Source organism: Scomber scombrus, chromosome 6 (assembly GCF_963691925.1).
Source record: "Scomber scombrus chromosome 6, fScoSco1.1, whole genome shotgun sequence".
Lineage (NCBI taxonomy): Eukaryota > Metazoa > Chordata > Actinopteri > Scombriformes > Scombridae > Scomber > Scomber scombrus.
In genome coordinates this window covers 31,670,044-31,695,902 of record NC_084975.1, presented here as the reverse complement: position 1 = coordinate 31,695,902, position 25,859 = coordinate 31,670,044, and the positions used below count along the sequence as shown (strand labels likewise).

General features: G+C 39.6%; 1 protein-coding gene across 1 annotated transcript in view; it reads right to left on the bottom strand.

Annotated features, from left to right (window-relative positions):
- The window catches only part of carmil2 (capping protein regulator and myosin 1 linker 2), a 52,396-nt gene that overhangs the window by 14,369 nt on the left and 12,168 nt on the right, over positions 1–25,859 (bottom strand). The window contains exons 13-31 of the mRNA XM_062420927.1: positions 25,458–25,567; positions 24,855–24,932; positions 24,339–24,415; positions 23,676–23,780; positions 23,428–23,497; positions 23,227–23,308; positions 22,706–22,802; positions 22,442–22,496; positions 21,682–21,854; positions 21,216–21,284; positions 20,089–20,182; positions 19,914–20,000; positions 19,363–19,491; positions 18,829–18,945; positions 16,965–17,140; positions 15,417–15,504; positions 15,150–15,236; positions 14,975–15,041; positions 10,966–11,474 (exon numbers count right to left, since the gene is read on the bottom strand). Of these exons, the coding sequence (XP_062276911.1) occupies positions 10,966–11,474; positions 14,975–15,041; positions 15,150–15,236; positions 15,417–15,504; positions 16,965–17,140; positions 18,829–18,945; positions 19,363–19,491; positions 19,914–20,000; positions 20,089–20,182; positions 21,216–21,284; positions 21,682–21,854; positions 22,442–22,496; positions 22,706–22,802; positions 23,227–23,308; positions 23,428–23,497; positions 23,676–23,780; positions 24,339–24,415; positions 24,855–24,932; positions 25,458–25,567 (2,270 nt within the window). The remainder of the gene's footprint in view (positions 1–10,965; positions 11,475–14,974; positions 15,042–15,149; positions 15,237–15,416; positions 15,505–16,964; positions 17,141–18,828; positions 18,946–19,362; positions 19,492–19,913; positions 20,001–20,088; positions 20,183–21,215; positions 21,285–21,681; positions 21,855–22,441; positions 22,497–22,705; positions 22,803–23,226; positions 23,309–23,427; positions 23,498–23,675; positions 23,781–24,338; positions 24,416–24,854; positions 24,933–25,457; positions 25,568–25,859) is intronic.

Here is a 25,859-nt window from a genome sequence, read left to right as displayed (position 1 = left end):
ACACTGGGTTAGAGTTTTGGTGTAAGCAACAATGATCTATGCTACAGTCGATTTAGTGAAGCTCAGTATTCAGTTTGATGTATTTAAAGTATTGTACTAAAAGCTGACGGCCTCCTGCCTGTTTCAGAGTCTACACTGGGGGAGGGAAGGTGACTGGTTATTTATTTTCATGGCAGCAAGACTTTAAAATGCCCTGTCCAGTGTGATCAGGCTAGAGTAGTGGTCATCATGCCTCACTTTTCTTGCTTTCCATCATTCATTCATCCATGTATGCACCCATTTTCTCTACCTGCTCATTCCTTTCCAAAAAAGACTCCATGCTTCTGTTTGCAGTGTGTGTGTGTGCAAGTCAGGCAATATGAGAGAAAATGCTACCATCATCATTATTATTAAAAATGTATTGTAGTTCCAATACTTTATGATATATCATGAAAAGAACATTTCAAATATGGCTTGGAAAAATGGGAATGCTGTTCCTCCCACTTTCTTGTTCATTATATTGATCAAAACGTGGTTGTTTCTATGGCAATAACAAGTTGTATCATCTAATTTGAGCTTTACTTAGAAGTACAGAGGCAGAATGTCTGTCTAGTGGTGAGTAGTAGAAAAAATGTTGGTGTGTCTTCTGTTATCATCAGTCAACTGTACTACTGAGGTGATATTTATGTGTCCCTGTCTCAAGTTACCAGACTATTGAACATCAAGTCTGGTTCAAAAATATTCACCAGAAAAGCTACAACCATCCTAGCAACAAGGACACTTCACATGGATTCAAACCATTTTGTAACAGGTGCTGTATTCCTGGCCCTGCTCCTCAAAATCTAACATGCTGTTATCAGGCTAAAATAATCCTGTTACTTCTCATCCAGCTAATTTAAATGCAGTTTGAGGATCGAAAAATGAATCCTGTATTAAGTTATCTTGAATAGAGTTGAAACCATGATACACATTCATACGCCTGGCTGAGAGCTTATCATGTGATTACAGTTAAATGAAGTGAATGGACTGCACTGAGGAGTAGATTCATGGATCTCATTTTCTGTGTCCCTACATTGTTACTGCTGTTATATTGTTCTAAATTGTATTCCATAGTATTCCAACTGTTTCAACTATTTCATCACTGCACAGTTATTACCAGTGAATGTGGTCAGAGTGATGTTGGCTCCTCATTTGACATATAAGCATTTTTTAAGCCTGCAATGAACATTCAGTCTTATTAAAATGGTCAAAAACACTGAAAGCCTTAATTGCATGAACTATTTTCAGTAAAGTGAATTCTGCAGTTAATCATTTAAAAAGCTTCAGTGATTCAAATGTGATATTAAATGCTCCATATTCTGGCTCCATTGGTCTTTCATTTCATTGGTCTTGGTCTCAGAGTATCCCAAACTAAATTCAGATTCATTTCTTTTCAGTGTACTAACTTTAATTTAGTTCTATATTTTTATCATGTATAGGTATAGATAGCTCCTCATTATCAAAATTAAATATTGGTAATTACACCAGCTGATCATAATGATTGTCAATAACCTGCATGTTCTCATCTAAAATCTTAATATATTAACATTCTTCCATTATATATCTGAGAAAGTGAGACTATTGTATTAAAACATTGAGTTCATGAAAATAGATCATGTTTCTTGCAAGTTTAGGCTTAAGGACTTGTTGCTATGACAACAACTACAGATGAATTTTAAGCAGATTTGAATAACTAAAAAAATCTTGACTTATGTCAAATCGTCAACATTGTAGTCTGGATGAATCAGTTATCCACGTATGTAGACCAGGACCCATGTCAACGTCCCCTCTGCTAAGCTGTGTTTCCTCCTGTGTGTCAGGAGGTTGGAGGGTGGAGCTCAGAGCTTGTCAGAGATGCAGTAAACCTGAGTAGGCTGGGTTCAGGAGCCTTTATCAGTCCTGCAATATCCTCTCACTCTCCTCCCCTGGGCTTCCAACTGATGTTCTGTGCTTTGTGTCTCCCACTCACACACTCCACACCACTCTTATAGACACTGCATACATAACTGACTGGCTCACAGAAAAACCTTACTTATATTTTTTTGATTTCATATGTTCAATTTGAATTATTGTCTTCATTTTGCATTGTTGAGCACACTTCTGAACCAGGTTGTCACACTTTAAGAAATGGGCAAATCTGTCCAATGATCAGCTCTTAAGATATGGCCAGATAAACAGCTGTACTATACTACACAGTTACAGTATACTGATTTCTAATCCATCAACATTTTTAGATCATTTCCATCATTGGTGAAACTGTAGATTAAAGGCATTCTGTTGGGCTTTAAAAAGGGATGTGCACAAGCTGCTGTGGACTAAGCAATGAGTAGTTCCAGTTGAGGGGCAGTTGTTGTGTGTACGCATTATTCTAACTGGGTCAAGCCCAGTCTGCAGAAACTAACTTATATTGTACTGGAGTTGCATTTGTTTGGATACAAAGCATTTTGCTAACCCTTTACATGTCGATAATACAATTTCACAGTGTTGTTCTGCCTCTTTCTATATATAGCAACACCGTCAAGGATGGCTTTAACAAATCTATGATGTCACCAATTCCAAAATAAGAAAATAAAGGCATTCTTCCACTTATTTCCACTTCACAGCGCTGAACAACACTGTCGTGGCTTTTATCTAAATTTCCTTACTGAGGTGAAAAGGCTGCCCTGGCACCAGAATATGAGACACATAGCTCAGACTAAAACTAGCAGAAGGATTCAGGTTGAAAAACAAGATAGTCATAATTAGAGATGCTGCAATAGGATGACGAGTCAAATACAAGGACAGGACATGTTGAAGGTTATACTTGTTTATACAAGCAAAATAAGTACATCTACTTCCAAAATACAAGCAACCAAGACTGTAAACTATATTTTTGGTGAGCTTCTGAATGATCAGCAGAGAGCACATAGCAGTAATAATGTTAGGTGAGCAGGAACTACAAAGACTGAGCAGTTCTATTCAAACTGAGTTTATAATGAGAAGAGAGAGAGTGTATGGTAATGCTGCAGAGCAGAGCAACACAAACACTGTACGTGTGGTATATACAGGTTAATGGTACTTTTTCCACTAACCTCACCGTAGCAAGAACAACATGATTCTTTTTTTGCACATCACTCCCCAAAGTCTAAAAAGTACCTCAGAAAATATATTGAAAAACTGTATGTACTAAAGGTAACAGCTGTAGCTTCACAATACCTGAAACACATAAAAGTTAGAAATATAAAAGACTTAAAGCTACACTAAAAGTAAGAGTACCACATTATAATAAATTGACAAAAATGAATGTATATTTTTGTCAAAAGACTCTATAAACTATATGAAAACCAGGTGGGGAAATGAATACTTGAATTCTTCCAAGTCATAACAAAGGGACATTTACCATTCGTGAATGCAGTATTTGTCTCCAGCTTTCAGCTCTCTCCATCATCCAACGAAAGTAATGTGCCTCTCTTTCATTCTCTGCCACCTCCTTTACAGCCACCTGTCTCTATGCAATACATGCCAACATGGCACTTTGTCACACAATTGCTGGCTCTCTCTCTCTCTCTCTCTCTCTCTCTCTCTCTCTCTCACGCAAGTATGGATGCAAGAACTCGCACACACACACACACACACACACAAAAAACACACACACACACACACACTTGTTACCAAGGGGCAACAGAGCTTTCTCTACACACCAATCTGCACAGCCGCACAGCCATCTTATGGACATGGATGCTTCTACATACAATAGGCTGCTCTTGTTTAATCTGTGTCCAACAACCTTTGAAACCCTGCGGGTGAAGTTACTGTCATGACTAAACCTGTCAGTCACAGGATCAAAGCCTTTACAGTAACAAATGTTGATACAGTGACGTTTGTGTGTCTACGGCTCTGCATTAAGCTGCTCACTGCTTGCCCAGCAAGCGTGCTGAATTCACAGCAGGGGAGCCAACACAACTGCTCTGGCGGGTGCACAGCAGCGCTAGGGCAGCAGGACACTGCACACTGCTGCAGGCTTGACTGGGCACACTACAGCAGGTGGAAGTAAAGCTTTGTTTTGTGTATGTACACCTGGTTGTACCAAACCTGTCCAATAGATGCCCTCAGTGAATTTCCTGCCTCTGTGAATCACCTGACTGCCCTTGTAAGCAGGGACTTTCCTCCATGGCTGCTGCTCATCTGCTTACAGTTCCACAGTGTACAGGACAGTGAGCAGGTTCCCTCATGCATTTGCCAGATCCTCCTATGCTGCCTTGTGTTACAGCCATCTGTTACCTTGCCTGCACATTTCCTTATTCTGATTACTGTTAGCCTGCTTTTCCATCCTTTTGAAAGGCTAAACAAAATCATTATCTTTGTTAAAAATGACGTGACCTCCTTTTTAGCAGCTGATTTCCATGTCCTGTCTGAACTAGTGGAGTATTGTCTTTTCCTATTGTTCTTTTTTCAAGGTGACATAGATGACATAGAATGGCAGATCTCCATTCCATTACAGTGATGATGGACACAGTCCTTTCATTTACAGTACACAGTTTATTAAGCATGAGAGGAAACCTAGTTAAACATGGATAGAGAAGACAAACTCCAAACAGGAAGGACTGGGAATAGACGCCCATCTTTTGTCAAGCCTTGGAACTATCCACATGCCAAAATGATTATCACGGAGCTCTAATAAGAGGAGGGTGTATTTTCTATCACCTTTGTTAAGCCAAAAACACAAGAAGAAAAGCATATGGTTTGGATTAAACTTTGTGTCAGTCAGCTCTGACAAAAGCAGCAATTGCTAGCATGCCAAGCAAACAGGTTTACTATTAACAGTAACATAGCATTATCCAAGGAGCTATGTGATTAGTTAACTATATTACAGGGTTACGAGTTAAAGGTAGAGTCAGTGATTCCGGAAACATACTGTCCTGTGGACAGAGACGCTGCTTCTGTGGACAGAGACGCTGCTTTTGTGGACAGAGATGCTGCTTCTGTGCACAGAGACACTGCTTCTGTGGACAGAGACGCTGCTTCTGTGGACAGAGACACTGCTTCTGTGGACAGAGATGCTGCTTCTGTGGACAGAGACACTGCTGATGTGGACAGAGACACTACTTCTGTGGACAGAGACGCTGCCTCTGTGGACAGAGATGCTAAATGCAGGCTGAGTGAGAAGTGGGGAAGATGCAGAGAGGCGCACAGTTTGGATGGACCTTTGTTCTCACATGAGACAAAATCATTTTTCTGCTTGTGAAAATGTGTGAGAGGAACAGAAATGAATCTACTGCTGATGCATCACTTGGGATTCTGCCATATTTATCTTGTGGTGGTTGCCATGGCAATGCACGTCCATGAATTTGGGGATGGAGCTTCTGAAGGAGAATGAAGGGAGGGGTGTATCTGTTTGGTGTTTAGTTCAAATGTCAGTCTTTCTCCAGAATGACAGACATTTAAGTTAGAAAATGACCTTTTCAGGACTGGAATAACAGAGCCAAGATGCAGACTTCACTATATCAGAATTTAGAATAACAACAGCTTTTTATTTGGTTTGATGTTCCACCAACTCCAGCCAAGCATATAAGAGAGCCTAATTCAGAGAAACGGAAAAGGCCCTCTCTAGAGCCAGTATTTGGTTTTTCTGCTTTGGGCTACTGTATAAATATGATGGTGCAATACAGCAGGCAAAATACAAGGAAGCAATAACATCTTCACTGAATGTCTCAATACAACAGTTGATGGTTTTTGATAGTGTCATAGGCTCACTGCGATTACTCATCATTAATAGAGGAGAATAAAAACAGCCCTAGGTTCCTTTTTAACACTTTGGCCAGGCTGACAAAGAGTCTGTTGATGCTTGTATTCCTATAGCTCCCAGTATTAACAACTTCATGATACTTTTTAATGATAAAATTCTCACTATTAGAGACAAAGTTAATCACCTCCTGCTCTCCTGCCAAACATATCACCAAACATAGGAACCTGTGAAACAGCTGAAACACCTGATAGACATTTAGACTGCTTTTCTCTATCAGATCTTACTGAACTAACTTCAATGATTTCTTCATCTAAACCATTAACCTGTCTCTTAGACCCCATACCAAATAGGCTGCTTAAGGAAGTTAGCTAGATATGATCAGTCTTTCTTTAGTAACAGGTTGTGTACTGTAATTAACTTCTTAAAAAGCCTCCCCTTGATTATGGCTTTTTAGCCAACTATAGACCTTTATCTAACCTTCCCTCTCTTTAAGATCATTGAGAAAGCAGTCACCAATCAGTTGTGTGACTTTCTACATAAAAATGGTTTATTTGAGGATTTTCAGTCTGGATTTAGAGCCCATCATAGCGCAGAGACAGCACTGATGAAAGTTACAAATGACCTCCTAACTGTATGGAACAAAGGCCTTCTCTGTATACTTGTCTCGTTAGATCTTAGTGTTGCATTTGATATCACTGATCGTCACATCTTATTACAGAGACTGGAACATTCAATTGGCACTAAAGGAACTGCATTAAGCTGGTTTAATTTGTCAGATCGATTTCAGTTTTGTACACGTTAATGATGACTCTTTCATGTACATAGAAGTTAGACATGGAGTTCTACAAGGTTCAGTGCTTGGCCCAATACTATTCACTCTTTATATGCTTCCTATAGGTAGTGGCGTGCACAGACATTTTGGGGGGCAGGTGCTCAGTGAAAAATAAGGGTACTGTGGCATGTGGAACTGCATGCTGCCTTATTATAGCAGTGTGAAACCAAAAAAACCTGCAAGTGTTAATTATGCAGCCTAATGTAAACCTACACATTACTAAATATTCAGCTTACGTATACTGATTAGTTGTGTGGTGGTCATCATGTCATATCTATTATTGATTTGGGCTAGCGTCGCTATAGCTTGGGAACTGAGGCTTAGGGGGCAAACAATAACTCGACTCGATTCATTTATGTGTTACCTGGCTGGTGGGACAGGGGAGGTGTGTGTGGGCTGCAGCTGTACACTGCACCGCGCCTCCGTTTGTGTCCGCTCTGCGTGTTCACGTTGACAAAGGAAGAGAGGTGTGTGCGGAGGAGGAAGAGGGGGGGGGGCTCATATTGCGGCATTATTATTCATCACACGCTTTTAATCGTTGAGCATTTATAGATGATCATGTCAACATGGGCCACATACAGTACACTGTATACACAAAAAAAAAGAACTTTCAAAAGGGCACTTGCTTGGTCCAAAGGTCAAAGGGCAGGTGCTATAGCACCACCTAGTGTCTATCTGTGCACGCCACTGCCTATAGGTAATTCAGAAACATTCATTCATTTCTTGTTATGCAGATGATACCAAATTATATCTATCAATAGCCAGAACACCCACATGAGACTAATTTCAAGGACTGCCTTTTTTCATCTATGTAACATTGCAAAAATCGGGTACATCCTCTCTCAAAAACATGCAGAAAAACTAGTCCATGCATTTGTTACTTCTAGGCTTGATTACTGAAATTCTGTATTATCAGACTGCCCTAGCAAATCTCTAAAGACTCTCCAACTGGTCCAGAATGCAGCTGCACATGTACTGACAAAAACTAGGAAAAAAGATCATGTTTCTCCAATTTTAGCGTTACTGCACTGGCTCCCTGTGAAATCTGGAATATAATTTAAAATCCTTTTTCTCATCTACAAAGGCCTTAACGGTCAGGCACCATCATTTCTCAAAGAGTTGCACTCCAAGGCTTACCTGTCCAAAATTAGAATGGGAGGTAGAGACTTCAGTTATCAGGCTCCTCTCCTGTGAAACCATCTTCAGGTTTGGGTCTGGGAGGCAGACACTCTCTATATTTAAGAGTAGGTTTTAGACTTTCCTTTTTGATAAAGCTTAGGCTTTCCTTGTTGTATTGTGCATCTCCGTGTCTCCCTTTCTCCTCTCTCTCTCACTCATCCCAACCGGTTGAGGCAGATGGCTGCCCACCTAGAGTCTGGGTTCTGCTTGAGCTTTCTTCCTGTTTAAGGGGAGTTTTTCCTTGCTGCTGTAATCAAGTGCTGCTCATGGAGGAATGGGTCTCTATAAGTTGAATTAAATGGATTTGCTGCTGGTGAGGATGAAGTAGTTTTAGCCTCAGTGTTTTAGCATTACACCATGTATGTAGCCATTATGGTCATACTGAAGACATTTTTATGGGCTATTTGTTTAGTAAGCTGGTTCATGTTCAAACGTGCTCTGAACATTGTGACACAGAGCAGAGAGACACTTACAAATACCTGAGGTGGATCTAGATTATTTGGTTTACATGGATAATTATAGCCTCTATAAATACAGGCCATGTACATGATTGGCTCTTATACAGTACAACAATCTTTAACATGCCTTGAATTTGTGTCATTGTGGAACAATGTTCTTCAAGGGATCATTAATGTTTTATGTAGAACCATTTGAGCATGATGCTATAGAGAACCTTTGTAAAAAGGTTGCTTTTAGCAGCAGAAAGGAGTCCGGTTTGGTACAAGCCTCAAGTAAAATCTGCTACACAAATCCCTTTCGGCTAACAGCATCAGCTTGCTGTGCTGAGTTGCCTTTTTCATTTTTGTTCCTTAAATCATTACAGTTTGATGGCAAAACCACTGCTCCAAACTAAAACATTTGGAGCCCTTCAGATCTAAGGAAAATATGAGGGTGAAAATAAAACTGCTTTCTGCATTCCCCTTGTTTGATATGCTCAAGTGTCCATTAATCAGCTGTGTGTGGAAGCAGCTCCTCCTCTGGTTCTTATTGCATTCAGCAGCTCGTGGAAGCAGTGGATGTGACTATTTACAATACAGTTTACAAGCTGTTATTTCAATGTGGATGTTATCAATAAGTGTAGAATTAGTAATCATACTAAGAATAATATAAGGTTCTAGCTCTTGTTAGATGAAGTCATGTCAAACTCAAACTTGTCCAGGGGCCCTTGAGAAGTAAGGGGCCCTCCATGATGGGAGAAGAAAATGCTTTCGCTTGGCAAGGCTCGACCCATTCTTTGGATGTTGATAGTTATCGTCGCTGTCGGAAAAAACCCAATATGTCCAAAATGAAATACGGGGTTACAAGGTTTTGACCCGACAATGGCATTATCCAATCGGAATAAAATAAAAAGTTGTTCCCAGGGAAATAAGTCTCATGATTGACTGTTTTATTTGTCAGTTTAATAGCTGGGCAAGTGAGGATTGGTTAGCAGGCCACAATGCACAGGCGAATATAAGACTCTCCTCTCAGGCAGAATTAGTAGAAAAAATTCTAGCTACCAGGTTGATCCAGTATTAATCATTAAGAGTCATTTTCTAATGAGAAAATGACTAAATTCTGTTTCCACCTTCTCAAATGTGAACATTTTCTGGTTTCATGACAGTAAATTGAATATCTTTTACTGGACAAAAACAAGACATTTGAGGACATCATTGTGGGTTCAATTTTTTTTTTTTTTTTTACCATTCTCTAACATTTTATGGAGCAAATGTATTGATTAATCTGCAGATGAATTGATAATGAAAACAATCATAAGTTGCAGCCCTGAACATCAGTAACGGCGAGTAAGTGTGACAGCATGTGTTATAAGGCAATAAATAGCTAAGTACATAAGTAAGATGTAAGCACTCAGGACCCACACCTACTCATCACTCACTGAACCCACACTGTTCATCATCTACTGCACAGATGTTCCTAAGTCAATTAAAACTAGGTTGATTGTGGTTGTGAAAAACATCAAGCAGTTTTTGACATTAACACTAAATCAGCAAATGACAAATCACACGCAAGATGCAATTTACTGTCACAAGGTCACCACAAATGAAGAGAAATCCTCTTTTCCATTTACATTGTGACAGCAGAGAGAAAGAGACCCCCATTAATGTGAAAACATGAATAATTGAGTTAGTGAAAGCATTCCCAGGAGAGAAAGAGAGAGAGAGAGGGAGAGAGATAGAGAGAGACAGAGAGAGAGACAGAGAGAGAGAGAGAGAGAAAGAGAGAGAGAGAGAGAGAGAGAGAGAGAGAGAGAGAGAGAGAGAGAGAGAGAGAGAGAGAGAGAGAGAGAGAGAGAGAGAGAGAGAGAGATAGATAGATAGATAGATAGATAGAGAGAGAGAGAGAGAGAGAGAGATAGAGATCAGCACTGGGAACAACCCAGGGAACACCACTCCCAAAATGCATGTGCCTATTCTCACGCACTCACATACTCTCACACACACACACACACACACACACACACACACACACACACACACACACACACACACACACACACACACACACACACACACACACACACACACACACACACAGCACTACATTGGCTCTAGAGAATGCAAAGAGAAAGATGGCTACCATTATTACTACAGCATCATAGAAATGATAAGCAAGTGAGACTTGCAGAGCAGGAGAGGATCGACAGAAGATAAATAAATAGATAGATAGATAGATAGATAGATAGATAGATAGATAGATAGATTTATAGATAGATAGATAGATAGATTTATAGATAGATAGATAGATGTAATGTGGATGTAATCCGCTGCATTAATCTAAAGATTCCAATCATACATGCAGTGCACCTCCATCCTTTCATTTCTTTTTTTTCCCACTATTTTTTTCTATCATGTTATTTTCATTTTCTACATTTCCATCCATCCATTTTCTCCTCAGGGATCCATCTGTAGTCGTGCAATTACCTTCCTACCTCATCTAACCTTCCCTCTATCCTTCACCCATCTCTTCTTTCCTCATATCTCTCATCTTTCCATCCCTCGCTCTTGCTTTCTGTCTTTCACTGGGGCTGTATTTTACTGTGCACAAATGCTTGTATAAAGCACATTTTATATGCGCATGAATTGTGTGTGAGTGAAAATTTTGAGGGGCATGATTATAAATGGATATATACATTATATGTGTGTGTGTGTATGGGTACAAAATGCTCTATAATTTCTGCACGCTTGATCAAATTGTGAGTGTGTTTTCTTACCTGGGGCCTTGAGGAGGGGGGCTGTGTGTGTGTGCGTCGTGGCCGCGGTCGGGAGGCGGTGTAGTGCCTTAGTGTCTGTCCCTGGGTGGGTAGAGGCTCCATGGGAGAAGCGGGGTATCCAGGGCCAGGGAGGGGGCCTGGGCTGGGGCCGCAGCCGGGGAAGGGAGCCTCTCGTCTGGGTAAGCCTCCGCGGTCGGCAGCCTCCACTGGAGCTTGAGCGGAGATGGAGTAAAGGAGGGGGAGACTGGGAGGAGGAATGAACGATGCTCCTCTCGCTCCTGATATTGCCGCTGCAGCATCCAGCGCTGCCGCCTCCCCCTCCCCCCGCCTCCACCCCCTCCGTCCCGGGGGGGAGGGGGAAGGGGAGGTGCAAGGGGACAGGGAGGGGCTTGAGGCCGTGACTGACAGGGGGGTTGCTGTCGGCAACCAGTGGAGGCCACTCCTTCCTCCTCCTTCATCTCCGGCGCCTCTGTCCCTGCTCTGCTGCTCCCAGTCTGCATCCAAGAGACCTGAGAGAGAAGCAGAATGACTGATGAGAGGAGAGGCACAAAGAGAGATGATGAAAGAGAGAAGGATGGAGGGAGCAAGGGAGGGAAAGTGTGGGGAATCCAGCCCACGCTGTAAGCATGCTTTTCACTGGGATGTATGTATATGTAGGGCAGGCAGAGCTGTATAGGGAGGACATAGGGAGAATGGAGAGAGAAGGAAAGCGCGAAGAGGGAGAAGGAGGGGGGTGTCGAGAGACCGGGATAGAGGGGGAGGAGAAATAGGCGAGGAAAAGAAGAGGAGGGGTGTCAGTGCAAAGCACACAAGAGAGAAATAATCAGTTAAGCATAGACATGCAGAGAGGAAACAGAGAAGGAAGAGAGCAGCAGATGGATGCTGCAGTCACACTGTACACACACACACACACACACACACACACACACACACACACACACACACACACACACACACACACACACACACACACACACACAAACACACACACGCTAACACTGTTACACACACCAGGCAGGTAGAATACACAAGGGTTAATCCAATATGTTTCATGGTCGGGGTCCCTAGATATTTCAGAGGCCCTTGAAATGCAAATTGATGAATACACTTTTTGAAATAAAATGAATGAATAAAGATACTTCATAACATATTGACCTAATTCTTTTAAGGACCTCTATCTGTCAAACACAAACATACAGAAACAACATAAAGCCATACAATGTATCATTACTTCTTTTAAACCTTTATCATCCTATATAACAAAAGGAGACGGGGTGCCCCAAATTCCCTCCTCCTCTTCCTCCTCCTTCTCTTCCTTCTTCATCCCCCTCCTCCATCTTCTCCCCATCACCCCCCCCCCCCCTCTCTCTCTCTCCCATGGTGAAAGTCACTGGTGTGAAAGTAAACAGGCCATGCTCCAATTAGCCAAACAGCACTGTGTGTCTGGCATGGAATGGTTCAGCATGGCACAGCACACATGTAGTATAGAAGGAGGTAATATGATTGGAGGTTGAGCTCTGTACCTCAGCTCTGAGGACAGACTGGATCACAGAGGTAGCAGACCGGAATTAAGTAACCTATTTCCACTGATGGAGAGTAACTAGTTACATGTAACGGCATTACCTCATTTCATTACAAAATAAATATAAGTGTAATCTGTTACAGTTACTGATAAAAAATGTGTCAATAAATGACAGTTACTGATGAAATGTTGATGATTACTAAGGAGGTTACATCTGAAGTCACCTTTAAGATTTGACTCAGGAGGGTTTTTACCTCATGTTTTAATATTTAACATGTTACTGAATACATACAGTACCAGTCAAACATCTGGACACACTGTTTATGTGTGTATAATATTGAACATGTTACTGAATACATACAGTACCAGTCAAACGTCTGGACACACTGTTTATGTGTGTATAATATTGAACATGTTACTAAATACATATATTGCTGTTTTTAATATTTAACATGTTATTAAATACATATATTGCTGTTTTTAATATTTAACATGTTATTAAATACATATATTGCTGTTTTTAATATTTATCATGTTACTAAATACATATATTGCTGTTTTTAATATTTAACATGTTACTAAATACATATATTGCTGTTTTTTAATTCTTTGAAATCAATATTTTTTTATATTTAGTAAATAAATCATGATGTGGGTTTATTTGGAACACAGATGGGCTTAAATGGAGTCACAGTACCAATTAAACCCACTTTATTCATCAAATATCTTTATTTTATATTCCAAAATCTACATTTACTAATGAATACGTTTTCTAATGAGAGATAAATGTTGCTTTATAAGAAATGATCTCTCTTATAAATCATGTCAGTATCCATGAAAAACAGCTGGACTTAGATTTTGGTGCTTAATGGGAACATTTACCCTAACAGCTGGAAACATTGGTTAGAACATTAGAAAAGTCATCAAATGTAATAAATTACATTACTTTGATGAAGTCATTGAAATAGTTACATTACTTATTACATTTTAAATAGAGTAACTAGTAATCTGTAACCAACCCTGCCTATTTCATATTCAAGAGGTATATATTTTTAAATGATAGGATAACCAATGTAATCTCTCACAGTATCACATTCTTCTTAATTCTATAATCTGTTTCATTTATTAAACAGTGAACAAACTGGTTGTCCATATGATTATTGATTATTTGACTGCAGAAGTAAGGCACTATTAATAACAGTATTATCAGTACATTGTGACACTCTGCATGTGTCTTTTACAACAAAAAAGAATCAAACAACTTGTGCTCTCCTGTTACTAATGAGTACTCTTAAATGATTTAATCTGTGCCCTTGAAATACTTTATCAGTGGTGGAAAGTAACTCCACTGTATTGAAGTAGTATTTTGAGGTTCTTGTACTTTACTGTAGAATTTCCATGTGATGTGAAATAGTGTGTCTTTCTGCTCCTCTACATTTATGTGACAGCTTTAGTTAATACATAATAGTTACGTGCTTTTACTTAAGTAGGATTTTAAATGCAGGACTTTTACTTGTAATGGAGTATTTTTACATTGTTGTATTGATACTATTACTTTAGTAAAGGATCTGAATACTTCTTCCACCTTTTCTTTTAATGCATGCTCTTCAATTGCTTATTAATAAAAAAAGTTATAAAGTGATATCAAATTCAAATCTCAAAGTATTTGTGAATTACTGATTCATTCTGATTTATTATTCAATCTGTGCTCTTCGATGATCAGTTCTGCTCTGTAATTACTACTTGAATTCAATGTTTGTGCTCTCAAATAACATGGTTTGTGCTCTCATATCATTCATTTGTGCAAACACAGCATGTTAATCAGTATTTTGAGTTTTGAAGGCAGGGTGAGTTTAGGCACACATAATTCACTAAAACAAGACAGGTTTATGGTTTCAAGTTTATTCCAGTGGATATATGATATTAGAGTCTGTCACATGGTTTTATTGAGCTAACATAAATGTTAGCTTGTCCTACAGGCTAACATCACCTGCACTTTATGTAACTTCAAACATGCTGTATTTTGTATGTAATCTACCATTAGTATACTTGTACACTACAATAAAGTTTACATTTACTACTTAAAGTCATGAGCAGACAAATGAGAGCATTGTGTGATGTGATTAAATAAAGTGTGAAAAGCTGTGGTGTGTCAGAATCAGTGTGGATTGATACATTCTATCTGCTCTGTGAGGCCGGAGAACGGCGCATGCTTTATAACAATACAGTGACAAACAATGCAGAGTTCATTTCTTCATATAAGCCTTATTAAATGAACACATTCATTCTATTTGTCCTCATCTCCTCCACACTTTTCTCATCAGTTTTCCTCCATGACACGTGCTGGGCTCTGTGTATTTGTATTGTGGGATGTACACTGATAAATATGCATGAAAATAACACATAAGTGTACTGAATTAAACTGAATTGAATTGAGCTGAGGGAGGCAGAGACATAGACAGAGATGTAATTGTGGTTGTATCTTACTTTTAATTGAAGGAGCAGGCCTCAGGCTCTTTGAGTGGAAACTATTTCTCCAGAATGCTGGACTGTACTGTTGATGGAGAGAGTAAACGTAAAAAGAAGAACAACAAATCCAGCTATTTAATGCAGGAGTGAATAACAGAATTGATGGAGTGATAGATGGATGTGTGTCCCATACGTCGTCGGTGGGGAAGTCGCCATCGACCAGGCGGAGCTCTGGGATGCTGTTTCTCTGATTGCATGAATTCTCTTTGATAATACAATCCTGGACAGTAGAGAAAGAAAACATTATTACTACAGCATCACACAAATGATAAGCAAGAGAGCCATTGTAGATAGATAGATAGGTAGATATACTGTAGATAGATAGATAGATAAATAGTGCACCTCCACACACACACACACACACACACACACACACAATACTATACATATATACACATACTATTTTGTCCTGTGCCATTTTCAGATCCTGTTGCAGCTGTTCACTGATGCTTTCAGCCAGAGAGACACTCAGAGTTCGTCTCAGTTCACTGGATGGATGAAACAAGACATACCATAACATATGATAAGATAACAATCAGTCAGTTACAGTAATTAAAAGTTTGATGTTAACAGTTAATAATATTTGAATATTAATAAGATCTTCTTGTTGGAAAGATATTCGAAGCAGTTCCAAACTAAATGTACAGTTATTATATATTCAGGATTTTAGGTTAACTGATAAAGGCTGTTGAAAGATGGAGGACGTTTCAGTTAAAAAATGTGTATGTTTGCCTACACTTTCATTCTTATGATGTTGTATTAGCACTGAAACCATCATGGGACACTACAAAAAAGTATGGATTTGTACAGTCGTCACTGTACTGGATGTACAGGTACAGGTCTGGGTCCAGGACATGGATACTGTGTTCAAAGATGGTGCACTCTCACTCCTTTGCATTTTTAGGCCCATAGAGCATTTGCACAAGAGTCCTTCAGATGCCTTCTAGTGGCCGTGTTGATTGACTTCCTGTTGGCCTCCAGCACACATAAATGGGATGAAACAATTTACTGGTATGACTCCTCTACACAGTCCAAATGTGATTGGACTGCATGGATCACATAGCTTAGTTTGTGACACTCCTTTTTTAAAATATTGGGTAGAGAAACAAATGCATTTAGGGCCAGTGAGTGTCTTGAGATGCTGCTGGAACTTTCATTATACCATCTGGCTAAGGCAAGGCAAGGCAAGGCAAGGCAGTTTTATTTATATAGTGCATTTCATACACAATGTCAACTCAATGTGCTTTACATGAAACAAACATTTTACAGTAAGAATTGGAAACAAAAAACATAAAAACATGCATTTTGAGAAATAAAAATAAAACCCAATAATACTAAACACATGGAAACATTAAAACATACAATTAACTTTAAAATCTATAGCTGACTGGGAGCCAGTGTAAAGACTTTAGAACTGGAGTAATGTGCTCTGATCTCTTTGTTCTGGTTAAAACTGGAGCTGCAGCGTTCTGAATGAGCTGCAGTTGTTTAATGCTTTTTTATGGGAGTCCAGTCAGAAGACCGTTACAGTAGTCGAGTCTACTGGAGATGAAAGCATGAATCAACTTCTCCTGGTCTGTTTGAGACATAAAACCCTTCAGTCTATCAGCACGCCAAGGTTTCGGACTTGGTCGCTAGTTTTTAGAGAGAGTGACTCGAGATGTTTACGTGATGTTCAGAGACTCAATGACATATCATTGAGTCACTGTTGCTTTGTCAACATTATGACTCAGTATGATGACAGGACTTTAGAGATGCTGCATGTAGTAACTTTGTCCACCAGCAGCCAGCCTAGTTATAATGTAAATATTAGCATCATTCAATTCAAAATGGCTTGTACTACAAACTAGATATAAGATAGATTAGTGATGATTAAATATTGTGTTGTATTGGTAGTACTGTGAACTGAGATGACTGAGATGACACAGTCTTATATAAAAGTTATTACCGCAGTCTGTTGCTGATGATCTTCCCCGCATTATCCACCAGAGTGTTTCTGAGGAATGTGTGTGTCTGCCTGCTTCTCTTGGACACACTCTCCGACACACACTCGACCACACTTGATCTCTGGACCACTCGTGGACAGACTGCCTCCGCGCTCCTCATCAGGCCTTGAGCCAGCTCCTGGAACACACAAACTGGGAGTTGAGCACAGCCAAGACTGAGTGTCGTTAGTCTGAGTCCAGACTGACACTGACAAGAGAGAGTCCTCCCTAAAGACTAAACTAGAATTTAACCAGCAGCTGTTGAAAAATGTTTGGTATTTTAGAGATTAACATATCAATGGTTATAAAGTGGTGATTGGAACAGGAAGTCACCAGTTTGGTTGTGAAACTTTATATATCACCTTATCTTGTCTTTTGACCACGTGCTTTACACTACATGCCAACATTCAGCCATTCACACACACACACACACACACACACACACTTTCATCCACTGATGGAAGAGGCTGACATGCAAAGTGAGTGAGTTTCATATTATAGTAAATTCAGGAACAGTCAGGAGCCGAGCTTGCAGAGACCACAGGCAAGCGCACTAAGCAGTCAGCTAAAGAGTACGACCTAAATATAAAGATGTGGTTTCATTTCAATTCAAATTCAGCTTAAAATCCAGGAGCCTAATTTATCATTGAGTTTTATGAATTAACCATAATTATTTAAAGCTGCTCCTGACCATGTGTACCTAATTGTTGTAATTGTTGTTGGAATTATTGAGGACATGGTTGACATTGCTGAGGCACAATTTAAACATTCAGTGTCTCTTTGAAAATGTAAGGAGAAGGACATCATTTCTTTTAAAAGTTGCCCAGTTTAGTCATTCATATAATGAAGTTGTTAAAAAGAAGGACCACCATTAAAAAGTTAAATGTTAATTAATAGATATTCAGCCTATATTTTATTACTCCTTTTCACCATCAAGAATGATGTATTATATGAAGCTTTCTCCTATAGCTTCATCTAAAGCAGTGGTGTCAAACTCATTTTTAGTTCAGGGGCCACATACAAGCAAAATTTGATCTCAAGTGGGCCAGACCAGTAAAAAAACATTGCATAATAACCTCTAAATAATATAGAATATATGTAATATTTATTATAATAACTCATATATTTACAAAAAAGATAAATTGCACAGAAGCTGCTGATTGATGTTTAATATATGAATGTTTTAAATATGACCACAATATGTATTATGTAGAATTGTATTCTGTTTAGGGTGAAAAAAAGTAGCAGAAAAGTTGGAATTACTTTTCTGCAATTTTCATACTTTACAACAGTTATCTAGTGGGCCGGATTGGACCCCTTGGCGGGCTGGTCCTGGGCCGTGGGCCGTATGTTTGACACCCCTGATCTAAAGGAATAAACTTGGAATCAGTAACTAACAGCTTTCCAGTCTGATGTTTAAAAATTCAGAACATGAATTATTGTAGGCTCTGACCGATGCTGTCAACTGTGTCACAAGATTTAAATAATGAATGATGTCACCTCTGCTGTCCCATCTACGTATGAAAAATGATGTTCAGCCCCTCTGTCAAATCAGAGGCCGTAGATGAAACATGTATCATTCACTTCTTTGATGGAAGGTAAAATTACCAAACAAGCACAGACACACCAACAAAAATGGACTTGCACCTGAGGAAAACTGCATCAAGACTGTATTTGGCCCTGCAGGAAATAGAGCTGAACTAAATGTTGTCATGGATACTGCTTGCTCCAGTGTAGCCTATCATTCAAATAGAAGATAAGTCCTTCTTTAAATCACTCAACAGTATGCTACCCATTCGACCTGTCTGTCTGCATTTATGTGTGTACCTGTATGCTTCTAGTGAACTCATCAGTCAGTGCAGTAGCAGCATCAGTCAGGATGCAGTTCACCAGGTCTCCATCAGAGGTCCACTTCCTGCCCGCCTCATACAGAGAGGGAAGCAGCTGCATAGAGAAAGCATACAAATATATTATATATAGCATAAAGCCACATTCATATACATCTTATACAACTCATTTTTTAAATAATACTTCTGACATGCAAATCAATTCCACCAGTCTGCCAGACTGCTAGGATTATTCTGGTCCAAAATGACTTGACTTATAGTGTCCCTTCTGATATTTTTGTGATGTAATAGTAATTTAGTAATAAGTCTGAGTTGAAGTAAAGATTATAGTTTATAATAGGTTCATTTTGATAAATAATAGTAGTCAGTGCTCTTGAATGAATGACATTGTGCACTTAAATTGATGATGTCATTCTGAGCTCTTAGGGGACCTTTAATGATGTTTCCTTTGAATCTAAAATAAAACACAACATAAACAGTTTCTGTCTTCCAAACCCAGGTGAGCAGCTTGTACCTTCAGAGACTCTTTGGCATTGTGCAGCACTTCATGAGCTGCCACGATGTCAGGCTGGAGTTCCTGAATGCTGCAGTGGGTCAGACGTTTCAGACTGTCCTCCAGCTGCCGGCACAGACCGTGGACCTGCTGAGGTGGAGGACAACAAAGACACTCAGACAGAGGTGAGGATACAAACACATCTGTTATCACACAGAAGCTGGTTTTCTTCAGTATTGAGTCACTAACTGTGCCTGTCTGCTGTTTGGTGTTGAGCAGGTGCTTCTCAGGTTCTCCTCTGTTTGTGTGGAGCTTCAGCTAATTAATTCCCACTAGGTGCTTGTGTGCAATCATCCCTGCATGGTATCCATAATGTTCCTCTATCATTCCATGCTGATAGAATGTAATATGTTCATACAGGTAAATGTGTAAAAATAGTTTTTAGTGCCATATGATGTACACACTATGCCTGTTTTCAGTCTTTTTATTTTAAATAAGAAGCAACATTTTGGTATGATAACTGACATGATAACACATACACTATTTTACACTTTTTATCATTCATTTCTTACCTTTTCAAACTGTTGAGTTCTGTACATTTGCCGCAGTTCCACTCTGTCACACTGTCTCTGGTTGTTTCTGTTTAAACACTGCTGAATCTGAACAAACACACACACACATGGCACACTGAATATTCTCTCAAATCATTTGGTTGCACACTGTACACAAACTCATACACACACTGACCTTGTGCAGAGCCTCTTTGGTTCTGTCGGGGCTGCTGCGGTAACTCTGTGTGATATCAGCCAGAGGGAGAGAAACCTGCTGCAGAGTGACGTTCCTGCAAGACAGAGAGGGCCAACATCAAAACTCACATCTATCATTAAAACTGTCTTCCATTATTTCCAGTCTGGAAAACAGTCTTATGTAGCAGCTACCAGATCGCTTGAAGACACTGAAGTTTCCTGGTTTCTACTCAGACTAGAAAAACTCTGCTTATGTTATAAGAAGACAGTTTTGTCCTGGACTATCTGACTCCCTCCTTCTTTTCCTTTGTTTTCTTATTCTACTTATATACTTAGTCATTGGATACTGCTCACCTCTGACCTCACACTGGTCTGCTTATTTTGGCTAGGATAAAATCAGTGTTGGAATTATGGGAGATTATGGAAAGAGACCAGCTCTCCTGGAATCAACAAAGTTTAGACTTTGGGGCATCTTGGAAAATTGATAACTAACCATTAGTACTTAATGATATAACATATCCATGAAATCAAATTAAAATCACATCAGCAGTTATTTTACATGTGTGTGCGCAACTCTAGCTGACTCTGTTAATAATGTGTGTAACATGATTGATGTAGACATGTGCAGAATGTTTTCTATCTTCTACCCTATGTAGTTCTATGCACATGTGTAATTACACTAGAAACAGAACCATATTTCAAAAGTCATGTGGTGCGACCATGATTCATCTTGAAATATCTTATATAAATAAAAGATCATCATTTACAAAAACCAAACACTTTATATTACTGAAAACTTGTAAAAAAAGATGTGAAGCGTGTTAAGTAAATTAATTTATTTCAAGATGAATCATGGTCGCACCACATGACTTTTTTTAAGGCCAGTGCCAATTAATCTTGAAAACCCACTAAAATCACTTCATTTCACATGTATAATATGGATCTTCAGGTACACAACATTCTGAATGTTTGAACTACTGCATTAGATATGCTTGTTTTTATTATTCTACAATTGAGTTGTTGTAAATCCTTATTTGTCATTGACCCATATTCATATATATCTTCATATCAGTTATAAATTGTTGTTTGTGTTAAGGTTATGTTTGTGTGTGTGTGTGTGTGTGTGACCTCTCCAAAGCATCAGCCACATCCTGGAAACCTCTGGCAGTAACACTGTTTCTGTCCCATATCAGAGTCCTTCAACAGAGAAAAAAAGCAAATGAGGAAAATAGCCCTCAAAGAGGGTGGGGGGTTGGGGGGTTGGGGAGAATATTTGATTGACAGGTGCACCATGCAGCACCGCATAACAAAATAACCTCACAACACATTAAATCTTGCAGCTAATCAAATATGCTTTCATATAATGAAATGGTGACACCTAGTGGCATACTGTAGACCCACAGCTGAAAGAGTAACAGCTTAAATGAATTTATGTTTCAGAAACACATGATACTGCTTGTGCATATTAGAGGGTGAGGTCGTATTCTGTAATTCACTTCATACTCTAAAATCAGATGGGAAATTGCATACTGTATTTCTGGGCTTGGGTGTGTGTGTGTGTGTGTGTGTGTGCGTGCGCGCATGAGTGTATAACCTCAGTCCTGAGTTGTTCATCAGGGCCTTGGACAGCATTTTAGCTCCAGTGTCCCCGATGTTGTTTCCACTGATGTCCAGTTGAGCCAGAGCAGCGTGGCCGCCCAGAGCGCTGAGCAGGATGTGCATCCCTGTTTTCAGCTTGGAATCACACACTGACAGGGACTGCAGGGGCTGGACACACACACACACACACACACACACACACACACACACACACAAACACACACACACACACACACACAAACACACACACACACACACACACACACACACACACACAACCACACACAACCACACACACACAACCACACACACAAACACGAACATCTTAAATTAAAATCATTACATTTAAATAAATATGACTATAAATTTAAATACAAACATGTGGATAATGTAATATGACAAAAAGATGGCTTTACTGTCTTTACTTCTCAGCGCTCACATACATGAAAACACAATTTGTCCTCTGCATTTGACCCGTTCTACACACCCTGAGGAGCAGTGGGCAGTCGCAGTGCAGCTCTTTTTGCCAGTGCCAGTGGTCATACATGTTTTTCGGTGGTGGGATGAAACTGGAGCACCCAGCAGAAACCCACTCAAACATGGAGAGAACATACAAACTCTACACATAAAGAACCTGGGATGGCTGGGGTTGGAACCCACAACCTTGACTGAGTCACTGTGCTGCCAAAAAATATGTATAGGCACCATTCACTGAATTAGTAGAGGTAGTAAAAAATGAAAGGAAGATCACTCACACACTCTTCATCCTGAATGAGCTGAGCTATACGATGAAGAACATCAGTCAGGGCTCTGGAAGACAGATACAGCATTGGTCATCAAGGGAGACTCCATCCATAGTATCAATCAATTACACATTTTATTTGCCGTGTTTTCATAGGCATTACTTTGAAGCTAAGAAATTGTTTCTATAATAACTGTTAACAGTAAGATCTCTGTAAGAAGACAGGTTAAGTAGATATTTAGTGTATGTAGCACTCTTTTTATTGTGTTCATCAAACCTGGACTTCATAGCAAAGTTTCTTCCCAGTGCGAGGTGACGGAGAGAGTGGCATCGACCCAGAGACAGAATCAGAGTCACCATGTTGTTCTCAAAACCTGCAGAGACAGTGAAGTTCTATAATCATTCTATAATACAGCAGGAGGCATTATAAATGTAGCCTTAATAACAGCTTCACACCACGGTGCTGCAGCATTATGGGACGATTGCGCCAGTTTTCCAGTGTCTTGTGACTTGGAATTGGAGGGTTAATATGATTGAATTTCTTTTGAATTCCTCTTTGATTGTTTGAGTGTGTGTTTGATGCTGCACTGTGGTAAAATATCTGTTGTGTCTTGATGTGCAACACCTGCTTCTAGCTGTTGCTCCAGTACTTCACTACTTCTGTAAATAATTTTGGAATGCTGTAAATAAGTGTTGCACATTTCATCTGTGTGTGTGTGTGTGTGTGTGTGTGTGTGTGTGTGTGTGTGTGTGTGTGTGTGTGTGTGTGTGTGTGTGTGTGTGTGTAGTTTTGCATACCGTTATCAGAGATATCCAGACTTGTAATAGCTGTAGCTTCAGAGATGTGTTCCTGTATCACCTGAGCTCCTGCTGAGCGAAGCTGCACACATACACACATACATATAAAACAATTAAAAGGCATATATATATATATATGTTACTGGTCATCATTGAAGAAAATGACATTTTTGCATGTGTGTGTGTATGTGTGTTCTGTACTTCACAGCTACTGAGGTCCAGCTCCAGCCCACAGAGACGAGTGTTAGTTGCCAGACCCTGTAGTAATAACCTAGTTGCAAAACAAAATATTACATAACTGTATCAAAGTAGCAGTATATGCTTATTATATCAGAGCGATTGTAAAAAAAAAAAAAAAACCCCAGCTTGCTCTTTCCTCCTCAGCTACACCAATGCTTCAACTTTGCCAAAATGTACGTTTTCAATAATGTGGGTACAGTATAACACACCTGAGAGCTTGTGGAGGTAGTTTGGTTGCAGATAGGCCGACATATTTGAGCTCACAGCTCTGACTGAAGAACTCTCGAATGCTCCTGGTCACCCCCCGAACCTTTCTGTACACACACACACACACACACACACACACACACACACACACACACACACACACACACACACACACACACACACACACACACACACACACACACACACACATGTCAAACAATACATATCCTTATATTGTTTATATATTCTGTTTCTGTGATGTCTTTTGTCCTGTTTTCTCTGTACCCTAATTATAAATTTCTTATTGTTAATTTTTTTTTTTTTTTTTTAACTTTATTTTAGGGTGCATCACTTCCAAGGTCATAGTACAGTGCATGCTGACTCACTGGCATGGTGAGGCACTTACAATGAAACTAAGCCATAATTATTAGCTCCACCTGTGCTTTTTCTGCTATGACACAAGCATCTGGAGTTGTTCCCCACTGACTATAAATAGTTTTCACATTGAACAGAATAGGTGAAAGCCACATTTGGATGGATGTTTGATAGAATATATAACCTGAGTAGTGTCTGAAATGGTTTTGAAAATGTACTCACATTAAGTGCTGAATCTCACATTAAAGTAATGATTGCTGACATTAATGGATTGTACAACAGAAGCTCACCTGTGGCTGAAAGGATTCCTGGCCAGGTTCAGGTGCATTAGTTTGCAACAACATCCAACAGACAGAGACACAAACAACTGCAAGAGAGCACAGTGACTGTGTGTTAGATACATAGTGACATGCAGAAAACTTCAGTGCACATTTAGAGTCTACAGTCATGTGAGCGGCTCTGTGAGGCAGGACTCAAGTAGACACAACATGTAGATCAGACCTGTTTGGAGTGATTTAATTATGCATTTTTTTTCACTCTTAATGGAGCTAGTTTCCAGCTGCTAACAATCTGTATGCTAAGCTAGACTCAACATGTCATTGAGATATTGCTGTACTGGATGTTCAGAGACAAAAATCATGTTTATCTTCTTATCTGGCAACAAGATAATGTTCAAGACTGTTAGAGCTGTTCCCAACCAGTGAAAGAGGAATAGATGCATTTATATGTACAGCGAATCAAAGTCAAAAGTATGAAGAAAACAAAACAAAACAAAAAACCCAAATACAAATCAAACTGTCACTGACCGTGTCTAGAGGGCAGTTGGTATCACTGAGGTCCAGATGAGACAGAGAGTTAGTACTGGACAAGAACTTAAAGAGAAACTGCAAGACACAAACAGAAAAAAAAACCTCTTTATAAGTTTCTATGTTGAATATGTTCACAGTTTGCAGCAGTGAGTGCTGCTAGAATTATTCTAGCTGGAATGTGTCATTTAGTCAGAGACACAAGTAAAAGTAATTCCCCCTAAATAAACACATATAGGAACATTAAATATAAGTTAAATCAATAATAAGAAAAATATAGACGATATGGTGGAGGTTTAGGTGGTGGAGGGAGGTGCAGCAGTATATCAGAGGAGTAACAGAGAGAAGTGTCAAGTTATAATGGCTGTGCTTCACACCAGCACGAATATGACCAGTCAGCTGGTAGCCAAGCAGCTGATGAATGAGCCAGTGATTGTGAAGCATGATGAATACAAGCACGACTTAAGTGACTGAACTTTTCCTGTTTGCAATGTTGTTACATATGAGTGTAAATGGGCATTGTTTGACATACAACACACACACACACACACACACACACACACACACACACACACACACACACACACACACACACACACACACCGTGGCGTCTTCAGTAACCAGGCTGCCGGGGTTATCAGACAGATCCAGGTGGGTCAGAGATACTGAGAACAGCTGATTGGTGGATAACACCTGACTCAGACAGCCGAGACCTGGAAGCATATAACAACACAGTTTATAGTACAGTATGAAAGATTCTCTTATGACATGTCACATTATAAGTATTTAGGAGTTTCTACCCCTTTTGTATGGGGTTTTATTAAACGTGTAATATTTTCTGCCACTAGGGGTCTCCCACTCAAAACAATAACAAATGATGGAGGTTGATGATGTTGTGTAGAAGGCATCGCAGGAGTTGTCTTCATTGACCTTCAGTGTTCATTATTCAGGAGGTTTTTTACTGGAGCTGAATTATCTGCAGAGGTCTCCTCCTCCCCCCCAACA